Source organism: Galeopterus variegatus, unplaced genomic scaffold (assembly GCF_000696425.1).
Source record: "Galeopterus variegatus unplaced genomic scaffold, G_variegatus-3.0.2 Scaffold1678, whole genome shotgun sequence".
Lineage (NCBI taxonomy): Eukaryota > Metazoa > Chordata > Mammalia > Dermoptera > Cynocephalidae > Galeopterus > Galeopterus variegatus.
In genome coordinates, this window is record NW_007727789.1 from 186,073 (window position 1) to 205,309 (window position 19,237).

General features: G+C 54.8%; 1 protein-coding gene across 2 annotated transcripts in view; it reads left to right on the forward strand.

Annotated features, from left to right (window-relative positions):
- The window catches only part of PDGFA (platelet-derived growth factor alpha polypeptide), a 21,132-nt gene extending 3,189 nt beyond the window's left edge, over nt 1–17,943 (forward strand). Inside the window, exons 3-6 of one of the 2 annotated variants that reach the window (XM_008578419.1) lie at nt 4,229–4,333; nt 6,647–6,834; nt 14,454–14,580; nt 17,138–17,943. In XM_008578419.1, coding sequence (XP_008576641.1) covers nt 4,229–4,333; nt 6,647–6,834; nt 14,454–14,580; nt 17,138–17,148 — 431 coding nt within the window. In that variant the 3' untranslated portion in view covers nt 17,149–17,943. Of the gene's footprint in view, nt 1–4,228; nt 4,334–6,646; nt 6,835–14,453; nt 14,581–15,227; nt 15,284–17,137 lie in introns of those variants that run through there. The other variant, XM_008578420.1, reaches the window with a different exon arrangement.
- Nucleotides 17,944–19,237: the final 1,294 nt, after the last annotated feature.

The following is a 19,237-nucleotide window of genomic DNA, read 5'->3' on the forward strand; positions in this document are numbered from 1 at the left end:
AGGTGGGGTGGGGGGTGGCGGGGGGGATTTTGATCTGGTCCCTTGATGTGTAATCCTGGGGAGAAGGATTTGGCTTTGGTAAGCTGGGAAAACACTTGCCTGTATTTTGCTGGTCTCTGATAGATTTGGAAAAGTGGAGAGACTGCCTCCCAGAGAAAGTTCCAGGGCTTTCCACCCCCCCTCCACCCCCCCCTGGCTTGTAGAAGTGAGGCCTTTGGAGGGCTGGGCCTTGGTGTGGGACCTGGCCTTGCTGCAGGGAAATGGGCCATTCACTTTCTGCTGGGACCATTCTTATTCTGGTCTCTGCAACCCTGCCTCCCCCCCGCCCCCCCAGGTCATTAATGCTTTTAGCATTGCAGCTCAGTGGGGTTATGCTGATAGCATTCCTGACCTGCGGGCTTCTGGGCTGGAGCCTCTAAAGGGTCCAAACAGAAAAAGCGAGGATACACCAGCCAGTCTTCCTGGCTGGTTTCAAATTGCCCCCTATAAAAATGTCCTGGGGAGTGCCTCTCCGTCCTGTCACAGCTCTCCTGTCTACATGTCAGACTTTGGGATCTGAATGTGAATCTCCTAGTGTTTGGGAACTTTGGGTATAAAAACAAAGGAAGGACCTGTAGCACCTTCCTTGTTCCCCAGCCTTGCCCCTGGAGGGGACCCTTTGTGACACAAACCCCAAAGTGGGTCGCCTTCCAGCCCCCCTATCAATGGTGTGGAAACTGAAAACCAGAGGAGCCCACAGTCTCTAGCCTGAGGACAGTAGTGGCCATGGTTTGCTTCTCCAGCTTTTATGAGGGTGTCTTTTCCCCCAACTCCTGTTCCTGCCCAAAGTGAATAGTTGAAATGGATCAGGCTGCTGGGGAAGGTTGTAAACAGCTGTGGTGGTCAGTTCTTTTGAGAGTAAGCTGCCCTCTGGGCCCTGGACTCCCCTTTAGGTCTAGTCAGGGGAATGCTTGGTCTGTTAAGGGCACCCTGGTCTGGCCGGAGCCAATGACAATTCAGGGGATTAGTGATGAAGGGGTCAGGGTGCTGGGAGAAACCCAATTTGACTCATTCCCCCTTGGGAGTTCCTTGATCCCCTTTTATAAGTCCAAGGGGTGGGCTCTTGCAGGTTGACATTGTTGGTGTTGGGTCCCTCTAGGTGAAAGGCTAATGCTGTAGGAAGTAGAGAAGACACCTTGAAGTATCCCAGGTGCGTCCCTAATATGCTGACTCCTTCCTGGAGTGGGTAGAGCTTTGTGACTGGCATGTAGCTCCTCCCAGTGGGCTGGCCGCATCCCCATTTTACAGATGAAGAAACTGAGCAAGGCACTTGCATCTTTGGCTGTGTGGCTGGAAGGTCCAGGGGCAATGGGATTTCTATATTAGTGCTGAGGATGCCCCTGAGCCCTGAGTGTTCCGACGGCATGTACAGCCATGAGTGAAGAGCAGGAGCAGTGTAGCTTTTGGGCTCAGAGACCAGCATGTGGTCTCTTAATGACCAGTAGCCATGGAGTTGGGGGCCTATTTGTCGTGTGTGAAGAGAACAGACCATTCAGCGGCATAGCAGCGAGGAAGCTTTGTTCTCCAAAGCAGTCTGGCCAGTCGCCCATAGGTCATCGAGTAACTGATACATACATATCCCCATCTCGGGCCATTAACGCTTGGACCAGGACCGATGGTTGGAGGATTCTCCCATCCTCCGAGTTGTCATTCGGACATCTGTGCACAGAAGACAAAAGGGAAAACCACTTGATTAACTGTCCTGAGAGCACTTTTAGGGAATGATTCATGCCCGGCGGCCTGGGCCTGGCTGCGCGAGATCGTGTCTTGTGAAATTACTGCTGGAGTGAGTTAACTTCTCAACCAGCAGCAATCAGAACGGCTACTTCTCCCATTAGTGTGGGTCAACTAACTCTTGCTTTGCGACCACCCATCTTGATCTGCGAGTGAAAGGTGAACTTGTTTGACTAGGAGCTGTTCCCACTTCTGTGTCTTGTCTCCAAAGAAATTTGCCAACTAAGACTTGAGCAGGGTTGGTGAACTGGCAGGCCTGTTGTCTTCTCTGTTTATCAAGAAGGGCAAGAGGGCGGGGGGCGGCGAGCATGGTGGACACAGGCCTTGGAGGGTTCCTTCAGTAGCCGCCTGTTCTCGTCCTCTTCCATTTCTCTGGGCCTCAGTTTCCTTGGATGCAGAAAGCTGGTAGTACCTACTGCATTCACGTAAAATTTAAGTCATCGCTAAAACAGTGAATGCAAGCACGGCTATAGTAGGGCATCAACACATGGTAGCTGACGCTGTTAGTAAATCTTCTAGAAGCCCCGAGAATGGACCAGTTGCTCTTTGGTTTGGCGGTGGCAAGATGGCCACCACCAGGACATGACTCATAAGTGTCACTTTTTTTGTGAAAAAATGCCTATTGTAACAGTTGGTTGATGGGAAATTCTTATTGCCTGAGTAGTTCTGTTCTGGTCTTATTTTGGGTCTTTAAAAAAAAAATTAGTGGCACTGGAACATTGAGTCATTTCAAGTAAAAAGTTGGGCTCTGCTCAGACTTTGTGTTTACCATTCACACCTTATGTGAGGTTTTTGGTTTTTATTTTAAATGTGCAGGTTTCAGACTTCTGAGGGGAGTGGAGGAAACGGAGATTTCTCTAGCTGGTTTGTGGATGGTCAGTGCTACCTGGGGGAGCTGGGCAGAAAGAGACTGAGGAGGGGGCTTCTTCTGACCTGGGCTGGTGGCCCGGACACCACATGAGCTTCTCAGGAGGGGAGGCAGCAGGACCGGGGGGTCTTGGTGGGTCTGTGAGAGTGCCTGGCTGTTTGTTGGTACACCTTCTCAGTACCTGGTTATATACTGGGGAGGCAGGACGGGCGAGATGAGAAGAGACCCCCCTGCTAGGTCCAGAGGGCCCGGGCAGGGAGGCCAGGTTCGCTGCACTTTATCCAGGTATAGGTGGTGTCAGCGGGCTGGGTCAGGCCACATCCAGGTGGCCATGTGTGCCCTTCCCCCACCTCAGGAATCTGAGAGACCTGAGATACCCCCAGCTTGTCTGGAGGCACTGGCAGAGGAGAGGGTTGTATGTCCCAGTTATCATCCCCTCTAAGTAAGGTGTTGTGTGTACTGGGGGGCTAGAGTTCTTGGTGCTGACCTGGAGTCTGGTTCTGATCTTAGCTCTGTCTGGGCCATTGCTCTGTGGCTAAGAGGGCTTGTCCCCTCTCAGCACCTCCCCACCCTCGCTATAAATACGGCTTGCAGGGCCGGCCTGTGGCTCACTCGGTAGAGTGCGGTGCTGATAACACCAAGGCCCCGGGTTCGGATCCTGTATAGGGATGGCCGGTTAGCTCACTGGGTGAGCATGGTGCTGACAACACCAAGCCAAGGGTTGAGATCCCCTTAGCGGTCATCTTTTAAAAAAAAAAAATAATAAAATAAATAAATAAATAAATATGGCTTGCAGATACATGGGCTTTTTTCTACCTTTTTTACTGCAGACACTGGGGTCTTCTGACTCAGGCCTGCAGCCACTTCTCACTTTATGCTCCATAAGAGGTCACACTTACCCTCTTGCTTTTTCTCATGGCCTCTTGCCCTCAGAGTAGACTTATTTCAGGAAGAAAGTGGGGTCTGGCTTACGGCCCAGTCTGGCATTTCTTCCGATGCCCCTCAAAGGTTAGGAGACGTCAGTGAGAAGGAAGGAGAAACCCACATGCACCAGTGGAAATCTCAGTGGCCTCTGCTCGTCCTTCGGTTCAGCACCCCAGATGGCTGTGTAGCCTGGAGTAGCCCTGTGCCCCCTCAGAGAGATCGCCCGGGCTGGGAGGCAACAGGCCTTTTGGTTCTGGGATGGACAGCCTCCAGGCCTTCCTGACCCAGTTCAGCCCTCACCTGGGTTTCATTGGAGGAGGTGCCATGGGGGAGACCACCTGCAGCCCCTTCCCCAGAGGGTCCTCAGCTTTGCCAGGGGCCCAGCAAAGACTGGTACATCTTGGGGATCTCTGTGTGGATGGGATATATTTGGTAGTGGCAAGTGTTTCATCCGCTGCACGTCTGAAAAGCCCTGTGTGGGAATAGAGGGTCTTCCAGGGGACCCCCTCCCATCTTGGGGCGGGAGGGTGGGGCTGAGCTGCCTTGCTCTCTGTCCCCAGGTGGCTCTAAAAACTGATCTGTGGGAAGTGCTGCTGGACAGTCCCAGGGGCGCACCATGCAGTTATGGGCGGGCTGGTTGCCATCTTCTCTTTCTACCTACAGGGGCTGAGGATGCTCTGGAAACCAGCCTGAGAGCCCATGGGGTCCACGCCACCAAGCATGCACCCGACAAGCGGCCTGTGCCCATTCGAAGGAAAAGAAGCATCGGTAAGTCCCAGGAGGGAGGCTGCGTGGTCCGGGCGGGCAGGGCCGCAGGAGGGACAGTGTCAGGTGGGGAGGGGCTGGCTGGGCCCTCCCCTGACCCTGTGGCCTCAGGCAAGCCACTCCATCCCACTCATCCCCTCATCCCCCTCCTCTGTAAAACAAAGGCTCGGCCCCTGCTGTCCCTGGAGGCCTCCCTCCTCCCAGGCTGTGTCTCCCGCCCCAGCCCGCCTGCTCCTCACTGCAGTTGTGATCTGGGCCAAGAGAGTTTCCAGGAGAGAAGAACTGTCATAAATTCCTTAAGTGCTCGATCTTGTTGGGACCTGTCCTTGAGGAGGCCTTTCTGGAAAACGTGGTCGTGCTTAATTTCCAATTCATAATATGGAACAGCAGCATGCTCCTGGCTACAAGCTGCATAGCTGGGTGCAGCTGTGTGTGCCGTGGCTAGGGGGCAGCTACCATAGCCCCCACCCCACTCACATTTGTCTCTAGGGCTTCACCTGGGCATTGGTTTGGGGGATATTTTGGTTTTTGTCGCCTCTCAGAGCATCCCATGTCCATCTGGCCCTCTTGAGAAGGAACTAGCTAGTGGAGGTCTCCTGGGCTTGGTCTGTGCTTTCTCACCTGGGGGCAGGGTTGGGAGGTGTGGCCCACCCAGTTCCATGCCATCTGGGGTTTCCACCTGCTTATTGTGGAGCTGACTGGGTTTGAATCCTGGTTAATGCTCATTGCTGTGTGACCCTGGGCTCTGTCTGAGGTTTAGTTTCCTTCAAGAAGATGGATTTTATGTCTTCTACCTTTGAGGGTGGTGTGTGGGTAAACAACCCCTAGTTAATGCAAGCAGGACCTCCCCAGAAGACTGTGGGGATCATACATTTCACATCATTAAGACCAATCTCAATGGCCAGGGCACTCCTGTGAGTGCTGCAGAATCCTCTACAAAGTCCAGACAGGGGAGGGAGCTGTCCACGAGCAGGGGGGTTGGACTGCAGGCTCTTCCTTGGCTCCATCCTCTTGCCCCACGTGGTCAGGGGCTGTGGGCCTTAGCAGTGTGCAGCATGCTGTGGGCCTGGTGTGTTGGGGTCGAGGGGCTGCTCTTTATCTTTATTATTCTCAGAGGGACTGGAAGGCCCCTTGTCCAGAGACTTGCTGAGGCCCAGTGAGGATGCTAGTACCTGCGGTGTCCCATAGGGCCCATGGGAGGTCTTCTCACCTCTGTGGACGCAGAGGAGCTAACGCTGTTCCCCAGGACTCAGTTAGGTCCTTTGATTCCAGTGCAGGCTCTTCCGTTGACCCGTGGGAGAGTGCAGAGGGCAAGGCCCTGCTCGCGCTGGGGCTGTCGGGTGTGCATGTAGGTTATGCATCTTCGGGTAGTGCTGGGCCCCTCCCCGGCTGTTTTTCTGGGCCGAACCTCTGCCTTGCTCTGTGGGCTGACCACCTCCTGCTCCCTCCAGCTCTGGGTCTGGGGTCCAGGTGGCCCCACAGTGTTCCTGGGGGCATCAGGGAGCAGCCCTGTGGGTGGCCCCCAGAGTCTGCCTGGACTCCTCAGCCCTTTGTCTAGGCATCAGGGCCTCTGCTGGCCAGTCCCTGTGGCTGGACACTGCCAGGCATCCATTACACAATGACCAGCAGGAGGCGGTACTAGTAAGGCAGCAGCTGGGGAGGAAGGTGTGTGCACTTGGGTTCCCAGGGGGATTCCTCAGTTTGTGTCAATTGCTGGCATGCAGTTGGAGTTCCTCAGGGCTGTGATTGGCCTGTGCTGAGGAGCAGACAGAAAATAGAACTGCCTCCTCCCTCCTGGCTGTCCGGGGTGGCCTCTCGAGGACCTTCGTGAGCAGGTCCCTGGGCCCTGGGGAAGTCAGGACTGTGTCCCCTGTCCTCTCCTAGTTCACAGACCTACTTTGACGGGAGAGTCTCCTGCCAGGTACATACCACCACCTCCCAGGCTTGCAGAGCTCCACACCCCCAGGGGCCACACTGGGCCTCTTTTGAATCTTTGGTGTCATGCAGTTCCCTTTGCTAGGAGAACTCTCCTCCCTGCCCAGCCCCAGAGCTCCTTCGTGTGCTTTGGCCAGCTCATCTGCACCCTGATAAAGAGGGGTTTCATCCTGTGGCATACCCCCAGCATGTTTGGTCACATTGGAGGTGGCAGGAGCCATGTGGTGACAGCCCCTGCCTGGGCTGGGCTCCCAGTCGTCCCTAGGCCCAGCCAGTGCCCCTGCAGCCCTGGGTGGGGCAGAGAGTTACAGGAGGAGGGTGGGCATGGTGCTTGTAGGAGATGAGCGTGGTCTGTGCATTCACATGCTCTTGCCTCTGCAGAGGAAGCCATTCCTGCGGTCTGCAAGACCAGGACGGTCATTTATGAGATACCTCGGAGCCAGGTTGACCCCACGTCTGCCAACTTTCTGATCTGGCCCCCATGTGTGGAGGTGAAGCGCTGTACTGGCTGCTGCAACACCAGCAGTGTCAAGTGCCAGCCTTCACGCATCCACCACCGGAGTGTCAAGGTGAGCTTCCCCTCGTGCTCCACCCCCCCTAAGTCTGTTCAGGTTGATGTAACAGAATAGCATAGACTGGGTGGTCAATAAACAACAGAAATTCCCTTCTCACAGTTCCAGAGGTTGGAAGTCCAAGATCAGGACACTTTCAGATTTGGTGTCTGATGGGGGCCTGCTTCCTGATTATAATGACCTTTATGACTTAATCACCTCTCGAAGACCCCACCTCCTAGTACCATCACCATGAGGGTGAGGATTCCAACATATGAACTTGGGAGGGACACAAACATTCAGACCATAGCAGTCCCCCTACGCCATAGGGACACTGTGGGAGAGAAATGGCTCCCAAATGGCTTGTTGAGTTCCTCTCAGGAAGGGTCTTTCTGGGGTTGCTGAAGTCTTGGGCCAGGGTTTCAGGGCCAAGCCCTTCCTCCTGCTCTCAGAGACTTGTGGGATCCAGTGGTGTGAGTTGACATCTCTGCCGCTAACCTGTGGTCACTAGGGGCCGGCACACAGCTGGTCGCTTGCCACCAAGCCCTCTCCCAGGTGGGGGCTGGTGATTTCCAGATGCAGCATTGGTGGGTTCAGGCCATGCTCAGATTATGCCTGTGGGGGCTTCTTATTCTCGCCACTTGAGTCCTTGGGGACAGTTCTGCTTCTTTGCGTCCCTCCAGGCAGCCAAATTGGGGTCTGTGGCATTCGGCCGATGGCTTGCCTTCAGGGCCTGGGTAGCTCCCCTCTGGCCTCTTTGCCCCATCTGTGCATTGGGTCTGAGGCAGGGACTGTGTACTCCGGAGAGAGCTGAGGCTGCTGGCCTTTCTGCTTGGAAGGGGGATTGTCCTGCTTCTGGGTGCTCCGTCCCTGTCTGGCCTTTGGCCTCTCATTTTCAGAAGGACAGGGTTGGAGGGGGAGGTGTCTCTTGACTTTTGTGAGCCATGGCTGAGGCCGGAGCCTCCCCCAGGGCCCTGGCTAGGGGAGGTGGGCTCTCTTAGGGCTTCTCTCCCTGGAAACTTGCTTCAGTTGGGTTAGGCACTGTTATGATACCACAGGACCCTCAGGGGTGTGGGTGGGCATGGACCCCCAGTCCAGGAGGCCGTGGTGTGTTGCTTTGAAAGTTCTGTCTGGTTGGATCTGCCTTTCATGCAGAGCAGGCTCAGCTGAGTTTTGGGGGGCAGGTGGACCCACTTTTTCTGGCAGAAGGAAAGAGTCTCTGAAATTAGGTTTGAGGATTTCTGTTCTGGGGCTGCCTTAGAGCCCACTCCTCAATGGTCCAGGCCCTGGGGTGAGATGCTTTTTCTTCATTAAGGAAGAAAACCAGCCAGGCCATTTGTTTGTCACACGACTGGGCACTTTAGACCCGTAACTGGGACTTATCTTGACCTCTGGGGACTTGGTCCTCTGTGGTGCTCAGGATATTGAGTAAGCAAATTCCACATCTTACTGCGCCGGGAGCTCCAAGGCCAAACACTCCCCTTAAAAAGCCCTGAGGTTTTCCTAGGGCCCTGGGGGTGCTTTTCTGGGGCCTCCTGCCTTCAGAGGCTGCTTATGTATGAGGGGTGGGGGGGCCATCCCTGCCCTTCAGGCTCCAGTGGTGGGGTCCCCACTTACCCAGGCGCCAAGCCCAGCTCTGTCCGCCCCCCAATTTTCCATTTCTTGGGGGCTCCATTGCTGCCAGCCCCTGGGGCATGACCCTCACCTATAGCCTCTGCCTTTCCTTGTGCCTCGGTGTCTTCATTGGTATATTGGGGGGGGTCTCATTGAGCCCCAAGATTCCAGGATACCCATGGTCTTGTACTCAAGGTTGGGGGGCAGTACTCTAGATTAGATGTTTCCATATGTCAGTTCTGGCACTGAGGGGCTGTCTGTCCTTCCTGTGTGCAAGACTGGGGGCTCGGACGTACAGGGGTACTGGCGTGGAGTGAGCGAGTCTGTAACGGTTCTTGGCCTGTGGGCTCCAGCCTTTGGGAGCCCCCAGTGTTTCCTCCCTTGCTTCCCATGGGGTGAGGACAGGGTGGGGTGGGAGGGTGTCTGGTCCCAGCCACGCAGTGATGCCTCCCTTCTCTGTCCCCCTGAGTAAGCTTGGTAGGGTCCAGCAGCCGTCAGAGCCTCAAGGCCAGAGGTCCTAGCCCCCATCTCCTAGCAGCACTGTGGGAGGGCGGGGGGCACGTGCTCTTTCCTGGGTTGGGCCCCTTCTCTGCTTTGTGTGGCCGGTGGAGCTGAGCTTTACCCCATTGGCCTCCTCTGCCCAGACAGGGTCCTAGTCATCCCGAGAGGGGACAGGCCTTAGGTCACAGAGGGACTGAGTCCTGCAGCTGGAGCCAGGATGCCCGGTTCCTGCCTTCTCAGACCCAGGCACCTCCCTGGTCCTCCCTCTTCAGTGAGGCGTCTTCTCCCTGCCCACCCATCAGAGGCTTGGGAGGAAAACATCCGGCCCCAGACATTGGGGGCTCTGGCACAGGGGACAAAAGGTCAGCGGGAACAGGAGGCCCATTGTGGAGGCCAAGCCAGGAGGCTGGTCCTGTTCCATTTGGGATGGAGGCAGATGTCGACCTGGAGAAAGGAAGATGGGCCCCGAGAATTCCAGCCAAGCACTCGTGCGAGTGGGTGCAGGGGTCAGCAGGGGGTCGTTGCTGGGCAGGGGGGAGGCCATGGCAGCCCCGTCCACCCAGGCTGGGAGTGGCGTCTCCTGTTTTTCCAGTTTTTATGGCCTTTTGGTTATCATTCAAAGTTTTCTTATTAAAGAAGGTAACAGCCAGGCCAGGAGTGGTCACTCTGTTGTGGCCTAGGCTGGTGACCTATCCAGTGTGTGCTCAGCTAAAGGCTACCTTGAGGCCACTGAGGCCCTAGGTTTCTGGTGGACATGTTGGGGTTAATGGCCAGTCCTTCCGTGAGGACAGCTCGAAGCTGTTCTTGTGCTGAGGATCCAGACAGGACCCACCCAGATGTTGTAGTTACTGCCCCTAGGTCAACACTGGGGTCTCGGATGTGGGGCGTTCTGATGTCAGGGCCTGCGGCTGGGCTCTCCTCTGTCTTCCGGGGGCATCTGGAGAGGAAGCGTCATCTGGGCCCAACACTGGGCAGGCCCTGCTGGAATGGCCAGGACACCACTGACCGTCATCCCTGGGGGGAGGTGGGGCAGGGGTCCCCAGCCCTGCTGCTTTTCCCTGTTTTGTGCTTGACCTGGTCAGCACTTGGTGTCAGGTCCCAGCATGCCCCTGACATTGTCCTCCAGAACCAAGCTGTAGGGGTCAGGAGAGAGGAGTGGAACCGGGCACGGACAGTGGTGGGTGGGCTCCATGGCCACCAGTGGTCCTCGTCCGAGAGTGAAGCTCTATGGCCATGACCCCTAGCGGTGTCCACCCCTGGCTCATGCCTCTCCTGGCCTTGCATTGGATGGGGCCTCGAGGTCGGGGAAAGGAGCCAGCTGTGAGCCACCATCTAACGTGACCTCGCCTGAACCCCTAGCCTCCATCACTGCATAAGAAAGTTTGTTTCAAGGCAGCCTTGTAGGTGTGAACCAATGTGCATCAGTAAATTAACTTGGTCTGCCTCCCCCAAGTCTCTAGAAAGCCAGTTCCCAGCTCTGAACCGTATTGAGGGTTGTTGGCTGTGGCTCTGCTTTGCTGGACCTCAGGCTTCGGGAAGGTACGTGCTCACCTGGGCTGCCTAGGATGGGCCTCTGCACCCTGTAATGAAGTTGGGAGGGGCGTTCTGGGTGAGAATTTCCGAGCTGGGGCCCCCATTGGTCACTGTCTGGTGGTCTGGTGCACAGGTCTCTGGAAGAAGGTGGTGACCATGGCAGCATTAGTCTAGGATGAGGAGGTCTCAGTGTCCCTCCCCATGGAGAGAACTTGGGGGGCCGAAGAGGCTGGGTGTCAGGCTTGGTGGGTAAGGATGCCTTGTGCTCGCCTGCTGCCCTCCGGGCTTTGAGCCCTTTGCGAAGGGAGAAGGAAGAGGGAAATGTGTGGGGAGGGACATGCGGACCCCCACCTGGGGCTCCGGTACAGGGTCTGGGGTCTGAGGAGACAAGAATGGGGGTCCAAGGATTTAATAGTCTCTGTTCTTTAGACTTGGCTCTCATAGAGGAGGTTTTTTGAGAATTTAATATTCATAACATGTTTTTTTGGAAAAAATGTAGCCATTTCCTGGCCAGACAGAGGTGGTGGAATGGCCTGGAATCCTTGCATACTCAGAAGCAGGTGCAATCATAAATCGCTGTTTGTTTTTCTTTGATAAAAATGGGCCTGTCTGAAGAGAAAGTGGGTTCCCAGTCTGGAGAGGCCTGTGTTGTGTGCCCTTTGCACGTGGACTGGGAGGGACGGTGTTTCTGTTGTGCCCTGAGAGCCCACCTTCCCTACAGTGACCCACCTGCCTTGGAGAGAGACGTACAAGCTGTCCCTCGGTCCGGGAGTCCCTGGAAGTCCTGTGTCTGGCCATTCAGGCCCTGTGGTCTTGGCCGAGCCCCAGCCCTAGTATCTGCCCTGCAGAGGGAACTAGGTGAGGCTGCTTGTTGACCAAAGAGGCTGTGCCGCCCAGGGGGCTGGGGCCAAGAGCGGACAAGTGCCCTGCCCATGCCCAGCCCCATGGACTCAAGAAGTCAGAGCCCACTGGCCTGTCCCTGGTCTCCACTGCAGAGGTTAGGGGTGGGAGGGAGCACGGGTGTTCAGCCGGGCTGATTGCAGGGTGTGAGGCTGGTGTTGTGTCCCAGGCCGGGGAATGGGGTGGAGTGGGGCAGGGGAGGAGGTTGCTCGGCACTCATAGAGGCAGGAGGGGACTGGGCCCTGTTTTGTGCAGTCGGGTCCCCAGTTACTACCTAGACAGACTTGGAGTTTCTGATTGTTGGAGACCTGGGGTGGGCCTCTGCTGTTCCTCTTGCGACTTGCTTATCCTCAGGGTGGGCCTTCCCCAGCCCAGAGTTCTTAAAGGGAGGGTCACTCTGGGATCCCACACTCTGCCTGGTGGGGGCAGCGGAGGGGGGCGACCACCATGCTCATCTTGGGGACTTGTAAGTGAGCTGTGCAGGAGCCCCTGGGAGCCTCCAGGCTTAGCTTCTCTCTGACTTGGGAGCCTGGGGACTGGTTTTGGTTAGGTGGGCCCTGTGTTAAAATATTGACACCAGTAGTAGCCCACTGCTGGAGGTTGGCTCTGTCCCAAGTTCTGGGTGCTTCTATGATGTGAGCTTATTCGTTCCTCATCACGACCGATTGTGGGTTGCGGGGGTGATAGATGCTCCCATTCTACAGATGGGGAGGCGGAGGTGTCTGACTGCACTGCCCTGGGCTCTTTGGGCTCACTGTCCCTGGGGGAAGAGGCAGATTGCCTGTGGTGGGGGGCACTGTTCCAAGACCTCCCTGACTAGCAAGTGCCTGGTGGGACAGAGCCCTGCCAGAAAGCAGCTCCACAGGGGAAAGGCCTGTGCTGCTGTGCCCCAGGCCAGGTTCTCTCATGTTTCCTGACGGTAGTGAAACCTCCCAAGTGAGGCCCCACTCCTGGACGGGCTCCTGACCCTGGCCGCCCACGCCCCACACCTGCCCAGCTCATACCTGGCGGCTTGTGTTCACACCCGGGGCAGCCCACACCACTTCACACGCCTGCCGGGCCTTTGCACTGCAGGTTAACCATTAATGCAGCTGAGGTGGCGGCAGCCACGGCAGGGTCTGGACAGGCCCGGACCCCAGTGCCTTGGGGACTGGCTAACCTGTGGGTGGGCTTCTGGATTCAGGGTGCAGGGCAGAACCCCCTGTCTGGGGGTTCTCCTGGCTCCTGACTCCTGGAGAAGGAGGTTGGAAAATGCCTTCCTGCCTTCACCCTCTTGACTCCCCACTGGGAGTCTGGAACCACTGGGCTGGGGGCATCTGGTCTCAGCCCGGGGTCTCATTCACCTGGTGCCAATGTTGGCGCAGGAGCTTCCCCAACCTCCACGTGTTCAGGCGGTAACCCAAGGCGGACTCTGCCCCTTTTCCACCCTCAGTTTCCCCAGTGAACAGTGAGGGGTGAAGTGAGTGATCCCTGAGGGCCATTCCTGGGACTTAGACCCTGGGGAAGCCTGCACGGTTGGTTCCCTTGGCACAGAGGGGGTGCCTACTGTGTACTGGGCCTGGAAAGGACAAGAAGATGGTGGCGGTTCCCCCACATATGTTCCAGGTGACAGATGAGACAGCCTTGTGGTTAGGGACAGCCTGCCACTCGTGGGGAAGTGGCTTGCCTGTGTGTACCTCAGTTTCCTTTGCTGTTAATGGAGGAGATAATCCTGCCTACTTATAGAGTTGCTAGGAGGATTAAGTGAATGTTGATATTTGGACTCTCGAAAGGAGGGTGGACTGGAGAGCTACTTCTCTAACCACGTGATCTGTACGCTGGGATGAAGTGTGAGCACATGGGTTTCTTCAGCATGGTGCCCAGCACACACTGCCTCGGGGTGGATGTATTAAGTATCTATGATGCCAGCCATGTACGTGCACTGTTTGTGTGTGTGTGTGTGTGTGTGTGTGTGAGGGAGTGTGCAGTTGCCTGTGTGTGCATTCTGTGTGTATTTGCATGTGTGTGGTGGGGGGGTGGGGTTGCTTTCTCATGACAGAATGTCCTGGTCACCCATGTGGGGACCATGGATGTCCAAGATGCCTGCCCTGTAGGGCCAGGGACTTGTTTTCTTGTTTTCCATTCTTGAAGACCTGGAGGTTGTGTCTTGGCCCTCTTGGGCCTGGACTGGGCCATTTCCTCTCTGTGGCTCCTCAGGGGCTGGGAGGGGGCTGTGGAGGTGGGTCACTGCATTGTGGTTCTGTGTCCAGAGAATTGAGGGCTGGTGTGGTATTGGAAGAGGAGGTGCCCGGCTCATCAAAGCCACAGTCTGGCAGCCTGATTCTCCTCCTGGATCCGTCTTGTGTGGCCCCTGGGGTGGTCTGGGGTCTCCAACCCACATTTCCAAGAAGGCCAGGTTTCCTCTGAGCCCAGGGAGAGCCACGAGGAGGCTTCATGCCTGGGACTGAGCCCACCAGGTGGCCGTGGGTCTGCCTGGCCTGGCCACTTGGGAGGGAAGGGGTCCTCGTCAGGCCAGCAGTGTGACCAGGAGCACGTGGGGTCATCATCTGGACTTTTGAGTCCACAACAGCCAGAATCCAACACAAACCCACCGGCCTCCTTGTGGGGACCCGTGGGGCCACGTCTGTTGTTCTCCCGTGGATGGTGGGAAGAAGGCGGGGATATGAGGGCTTCTCTGAGCAAGGGTCCAGCCAGGAACCAAGCTCAGCAGTACACGTTCGAAAACATTTCCCAGCTGTGTGTAAACATACAAGCAGACACCTTCCCTGGCCACCTGTGCCTCAGAACTCTCCCTTTGCTGTGGGTGTATCCCTCAGGCCTCCCAGGCACACATGAGCCTTTGGGGTTATTTTAAACAGAAATGGGACCAACCCACAAGATACTATGCTGCGGCTCGTTTTTTCACCTGGTGCTCCTGCCCTCCTCTCCATGAGGGAGAGTGGGGGAGGAGGTTGGAGGTCAAAGGTCAGGCTGCTCCCACCTCCCTCCCGGTCTGGGGTGGTGGGGTCAAGCGCGTCCCTGGCTCCTAGCCAGTTGAGACGTCTGAAGCTCTACTTAGGTGCTCATGGCTGGGCTCTTCTCTCTGGCAGGTGGCCAAGGTGGAATATGTCAGGAAGAAGCCAAAATTAAAAGAAGTCCAGGTGAGGTTAGAGGAACACTTGGAGTGTGCGTGTACGACCTCCAGCTTGAATCCAGATTATCGGGAAGAGGAGACGGGTAAGTGGCTCCCTGCGTTGGGCTCATCATTCAAGAATGGATCCTTAAAGCCTTGCTTCTGGGTTTTTAGGTGGTCCCCTGGAGTGGGACCCTCGATGGGTGGTAGCATGTGAGGCTGCAGTTGAATGAATCGGTTCCTTGTTAAAGGGGCAAGCGCACACTTGGGAGCCTGGCTGGGAGGCAGATCTGCCACCTGCGGGACATTTGGACAGGGAGCATGGGCCGAGCCGCAGAGCTGGCAGGAGAGGAGGTTCAAACTGGAGTGAGATGGGCTGGGTGTGTTTCCGAAGCCATCCACCTGGATTGGGGGGCTGGTGGGGTAAGATGAGAGGGGGCTACAGAAGGGCCCCCACCTAGGTGGGCCGGGAAGAGCAGGTGGGAAGGTGGATAGTGGACTGCGGCGTTGCTGATCAGGGTCTTGACCTTCACCCTGCTGAGCAGACTTTGCCCAAGAACAGCTCGGTGTGTGTGGCCCGCTGAGTCGGGGCCAGCCCTAGAGCAGGAGGAGGGGCCTGGAAGTGTCTCTGTGCCAGGGCTGTCAAGTTTTCTTTCCGAAAGATAAACACCTCAGGTATTTATTGCTTCAGTTTTATACCCCGACAGCCTTCCCGTAGGCCCACTCACCGTCCCTGCCCTTTTGTTAACAGGAAGGCGTAGGGAGTCAGGTAAAAAACGGAAAAGAAAAAGGTTAAAACCCACCTAAAGCAGCCAACCAGGTAGGAGCTGTTGCTGGACATGCTGAATCCCTGCAGGGCTGGGAGATGCAATCGACTGATCATGCCAGTGAATCGCGCTTCCCGTCTCCCGGGGGCCCTGATTGGCCTTGACGGTTCTGCGTGCTTCCCATGTCTGCTGGGCTGTGGGTCCTCTTGCTCTCGTCCCCTCCTGCCTCACAGAAAGCCCCGATCCATGGCTCATTTCTGATCTGGAGCCCTCGCTTCTGGCTTTGTTCTTGTCTTTGTCGTTGATTGGGAGCACAGAAGCATCACACACAAATGGAACGGATGGCATTTCTTGAGCAGCTGTGGTAGCTCTGACGGTTACTAGCTGGGATCACCTTGGGCGGGTTGCCCACCCCATTTGACAGATGAAAAAACTGAGGCTGAACAGAGATTACAGATAAGGATTGTTGAAGGCTGAGTAGATCTGAAAATGTTTTATAAATATACAGGTTATTGGCTATTGTATCGGAAATTACGTCTGGCTGCTAGTAACACCAGAAACAACAGGGATTGAGATAAGGTATGAATTCATTATTCTCATGTAAAGATGGGGAGGCCAGAGCTGGTATGACAATCTTGAAGTGTCATCAGGGACCCCTTCTATCTTGGGCTGGTGGCATCTATCCTCAGAGTTGCCTCATAGCCCAAAGTGGCTGCTAAAGAGCCAGAAATCACATCTGTGCTTTAGGCTGGAAGAAAGTGAAAAGTGGGGAGAAGAGCAGAAGAACCCCCTTGGAGAGCCTTCCCAGAAATCCCACCTGGTGACTTTTGGTTTTTTCTCATCTGCTGTCCCTCAGCTGCAAGAAAGTCTGGGGCCATAGTCTCTTAGTGAGGCATCTTGCTTCCCAGAAGAAAATGGGATTTGGGTAACTGCGGTCATCCTGGCATTGGCCTGTTTGGCTCAGGAGAGTTGGAGCCCGTCTAGCCTGGCCCTTTCTCCTGGCATGTGGGACTTCATGGCATCCAAAACAAATAGTTGTTTTAGAATGGAGTAGATTCCTCAGAGATAGGGTGTCTGAGAGCCCTGGCTTCTGCTGGGTAGTGTGTGACTTTGAGGCCCCCTCAGCTCAGGTCCATTCACGAGGATCTTCTTAGGAGGAAAGTATGCACTTGGGTGGGTGTCTGAAGCAGTCCCAAGTGATGGCTCACACTTGGCTTTGTGGGCCCAGGGTGTGGTGTGGGGGGTGGTTTTGTGCCTGCCTGTGCATTTAGTGTCTACTGAGTGCTAGGCTCTGATCTCTAAGGGCCAGCTGATGACAGAGACCCGAGAGTGAGAGGCAGGCATTCGGATGCCCTGGACCTGGCTAGCGTTCAGGCTATGGGCCTGTGGGTGGTGTGTTTGTTGGAATGTGCAATGGACAGAATGGAGGACTGTGGAGAGCTGTTCTTAGAGAGCTCAGCATAGATCTGCTCGGTCACAGGGACCCCTTCTGTCTGTGGCTAGTGACGTCTATCCTCAGCATTGCCTCATGGCCAACATGGCTGCCAGAGCTCCAGAAATCACATCCAAGCCCTAGGCTGGAAGAAAGGAAGGTAGGGAGAAAGGCAAAAGAATCTTTCTGGGCCTCAGTTTCCCCCATCTGTACAATGGGAGAATGGGGCTTGCTTTCAAGATGTGTTCTGTGAGATGCTGTGAGCCTAGTCCCAATTCTGGTCAGGATGTTGCTATGTGGCTTACATGGCAAGTTTGATTTCAAAAATTTCATGAAAACGTTAAACCCCTTTGTGCTTCTGATCAGGTTAAATTGTTTCACCCCGTTTGCCTTCTACGCAGCAATGTGTGTGCTCAGTGGTCCCAGCCTCTCAATGTCTGTCTCTCTCCCCTCTCCCCACAGATGTGAGGTGAGGATGAGCCAGCGGCCCTTTCCTGGGACATGGATGTACATGGCGTGTTACATTCCTGAACCTACTATGTACGGTGCTTTATTGCCAGCGTGCGGTCTTTGTTCCCCTCCGTGAAAAACTGTGTCCAAGAACACTCTGGAGAACAAAGAGACAGTGTACATTTGTTTAATGTGACATCAAAGCAAGTATTGTAGCACTCGGTGAAACAGTAAGAAGCTTCCTTGTCAAAAAAAGAGAGAGAGGGAGAGTAAACAAAACCACAAAACACGACAGAAACAAAACGGACTCACAAAAATATCGAAAACAGTCGACGGGATGGAGGGTCGCCCCCCGCAGGCTGGCAGTGCAGTGTGGAGGTCTCAGCAGACTGGATTTCTGTCCGGGTGGTCACAGGTGCTTTTTGCCAAGGACACAGCCTGCTTTCGGAATGACTCCAAAGGGATGCCAGTGGGCTCTGCAGTGGCACGCAGGAAGCTGGAATGTCTCGAAAACCGCCACGCGAACTTTAGAAACCACACCTCCTCGCTGTAGTGTTTAAGTCTATACAGAAACCTTCTGAGAGCCTTAAGCGGATTTTTTTTTTTTTTACACCATAAAGTGATTATTAAGCTTTCCTTTTTACTCTTTGCCTAGCTTTTTTTTTTTTTTTTTTAATTATCTCTCGGATGACATTTACACCGATAACACACAAGGCTGCTGTAACTGTCAGGACAATGCGACGGTATTTTTCCTAGCAGGATGCAAACTAATGAGATGTATTAAAATAAACATGGTATACTTACCTATGCATCATTTCCTACATGTTTCTGGCTTTATGTGTTTCTCCCTTACCCCACTTTATTTTTTAATTTAAGCCATTTTGAGAGAACTATGCGTCAATCAATCGTATACCATCCCTGCAGCTCTGGCCCCTGGAGTTCCTCTTTGTGGCTGGGTGGTATCATGTCCCCCACAGCACACGCCGCAGAATGTCATTTTCCACGTGTGGCTGGGTGAGGTGCGTCATTACTTCCCTGTGAATTGTTAATGCACTGTGGCATTGGGAGTCAGTCCCTGCTGCCGCCAGTGTTTGGACAGAACTGAAATTATTTTTGGTAAGATGTTATGCTTTACGTGTATTAACAGAAATGTGTGTGTGGTTTGTTTGTTTGTTTGGTTTTTTTTGTAAAGGTGAAGTTTGTATTTTTATCTAATATTACCAGTTTTATATACCTGCGAGCCTGCTATGTTTTTTTGTGTTTTTTTTAATCCAAAAATTAAAAAGAAACCCACCAACAAAACTCATGCACATGAAAAGCATTTTGTGGTCACGTTTTTCTAGTTGCTTAACCAAGTCTAGATCCCCATTCCCTGGTCACATGGTCAGCTGGGTGAAGACTGGGAGATTAGAGCTTTCTGGGCTGGTGCCCCCAACCTGCCCCCCATGAGAACTTGAGGACTGCGGAGCCTATGCAGCTTGGGACTCCAGAATCTACTGGGAACAGGCCAGAGAGCGCCGCCCTACAGGCTGTTTGCTGCCTCATGGGGAGGAGGAGACCATCCACTGCATCAGAGCAGCCAGGGGACAATGAGTTTTATCTGAGAAGTGAGCTGACCTGGCCGTGTCCACTTACTGGGCACTAAATGCGAGCAGCCTGGAGCCCTGCCGTGCTGGCGGCTTCCCTCCCAACGCCTCGGCTCTGTGACCGCCGAGATCCCTTTGGACCTTGACCCCCGTGTGGCCTGTGCAGTTGTCTCCAGCCGGCGTCTGTTGTTCATGTGCTTCTGGAAGATCCACAGCTCATCTACATGGTACAGTTTTCGGGCTTCAGTTGGACACTCTTCAAGTGGGCGATTGGAGGCCTGGAGGTGGAGGGCCAGGGTAGCCGTGTCTCCTGGCTCCCTCGCCTTGGATGGACAGATGGACACCCAGGCCCCATGTGCTGCCGTCTTAGCACTGTGCTGTTCACAATGCTGTGCCCGTGAATGTACGTCTGACGTTAGGTGTATGAACATGTAATTTATGTATTTATGTTTCCGTGATATGCTGGTAATACTGCTCAGTTTTTCTTTCTTTCTTTCTTCCTTTTTTTTTTTTTTTTTTTTTTTTT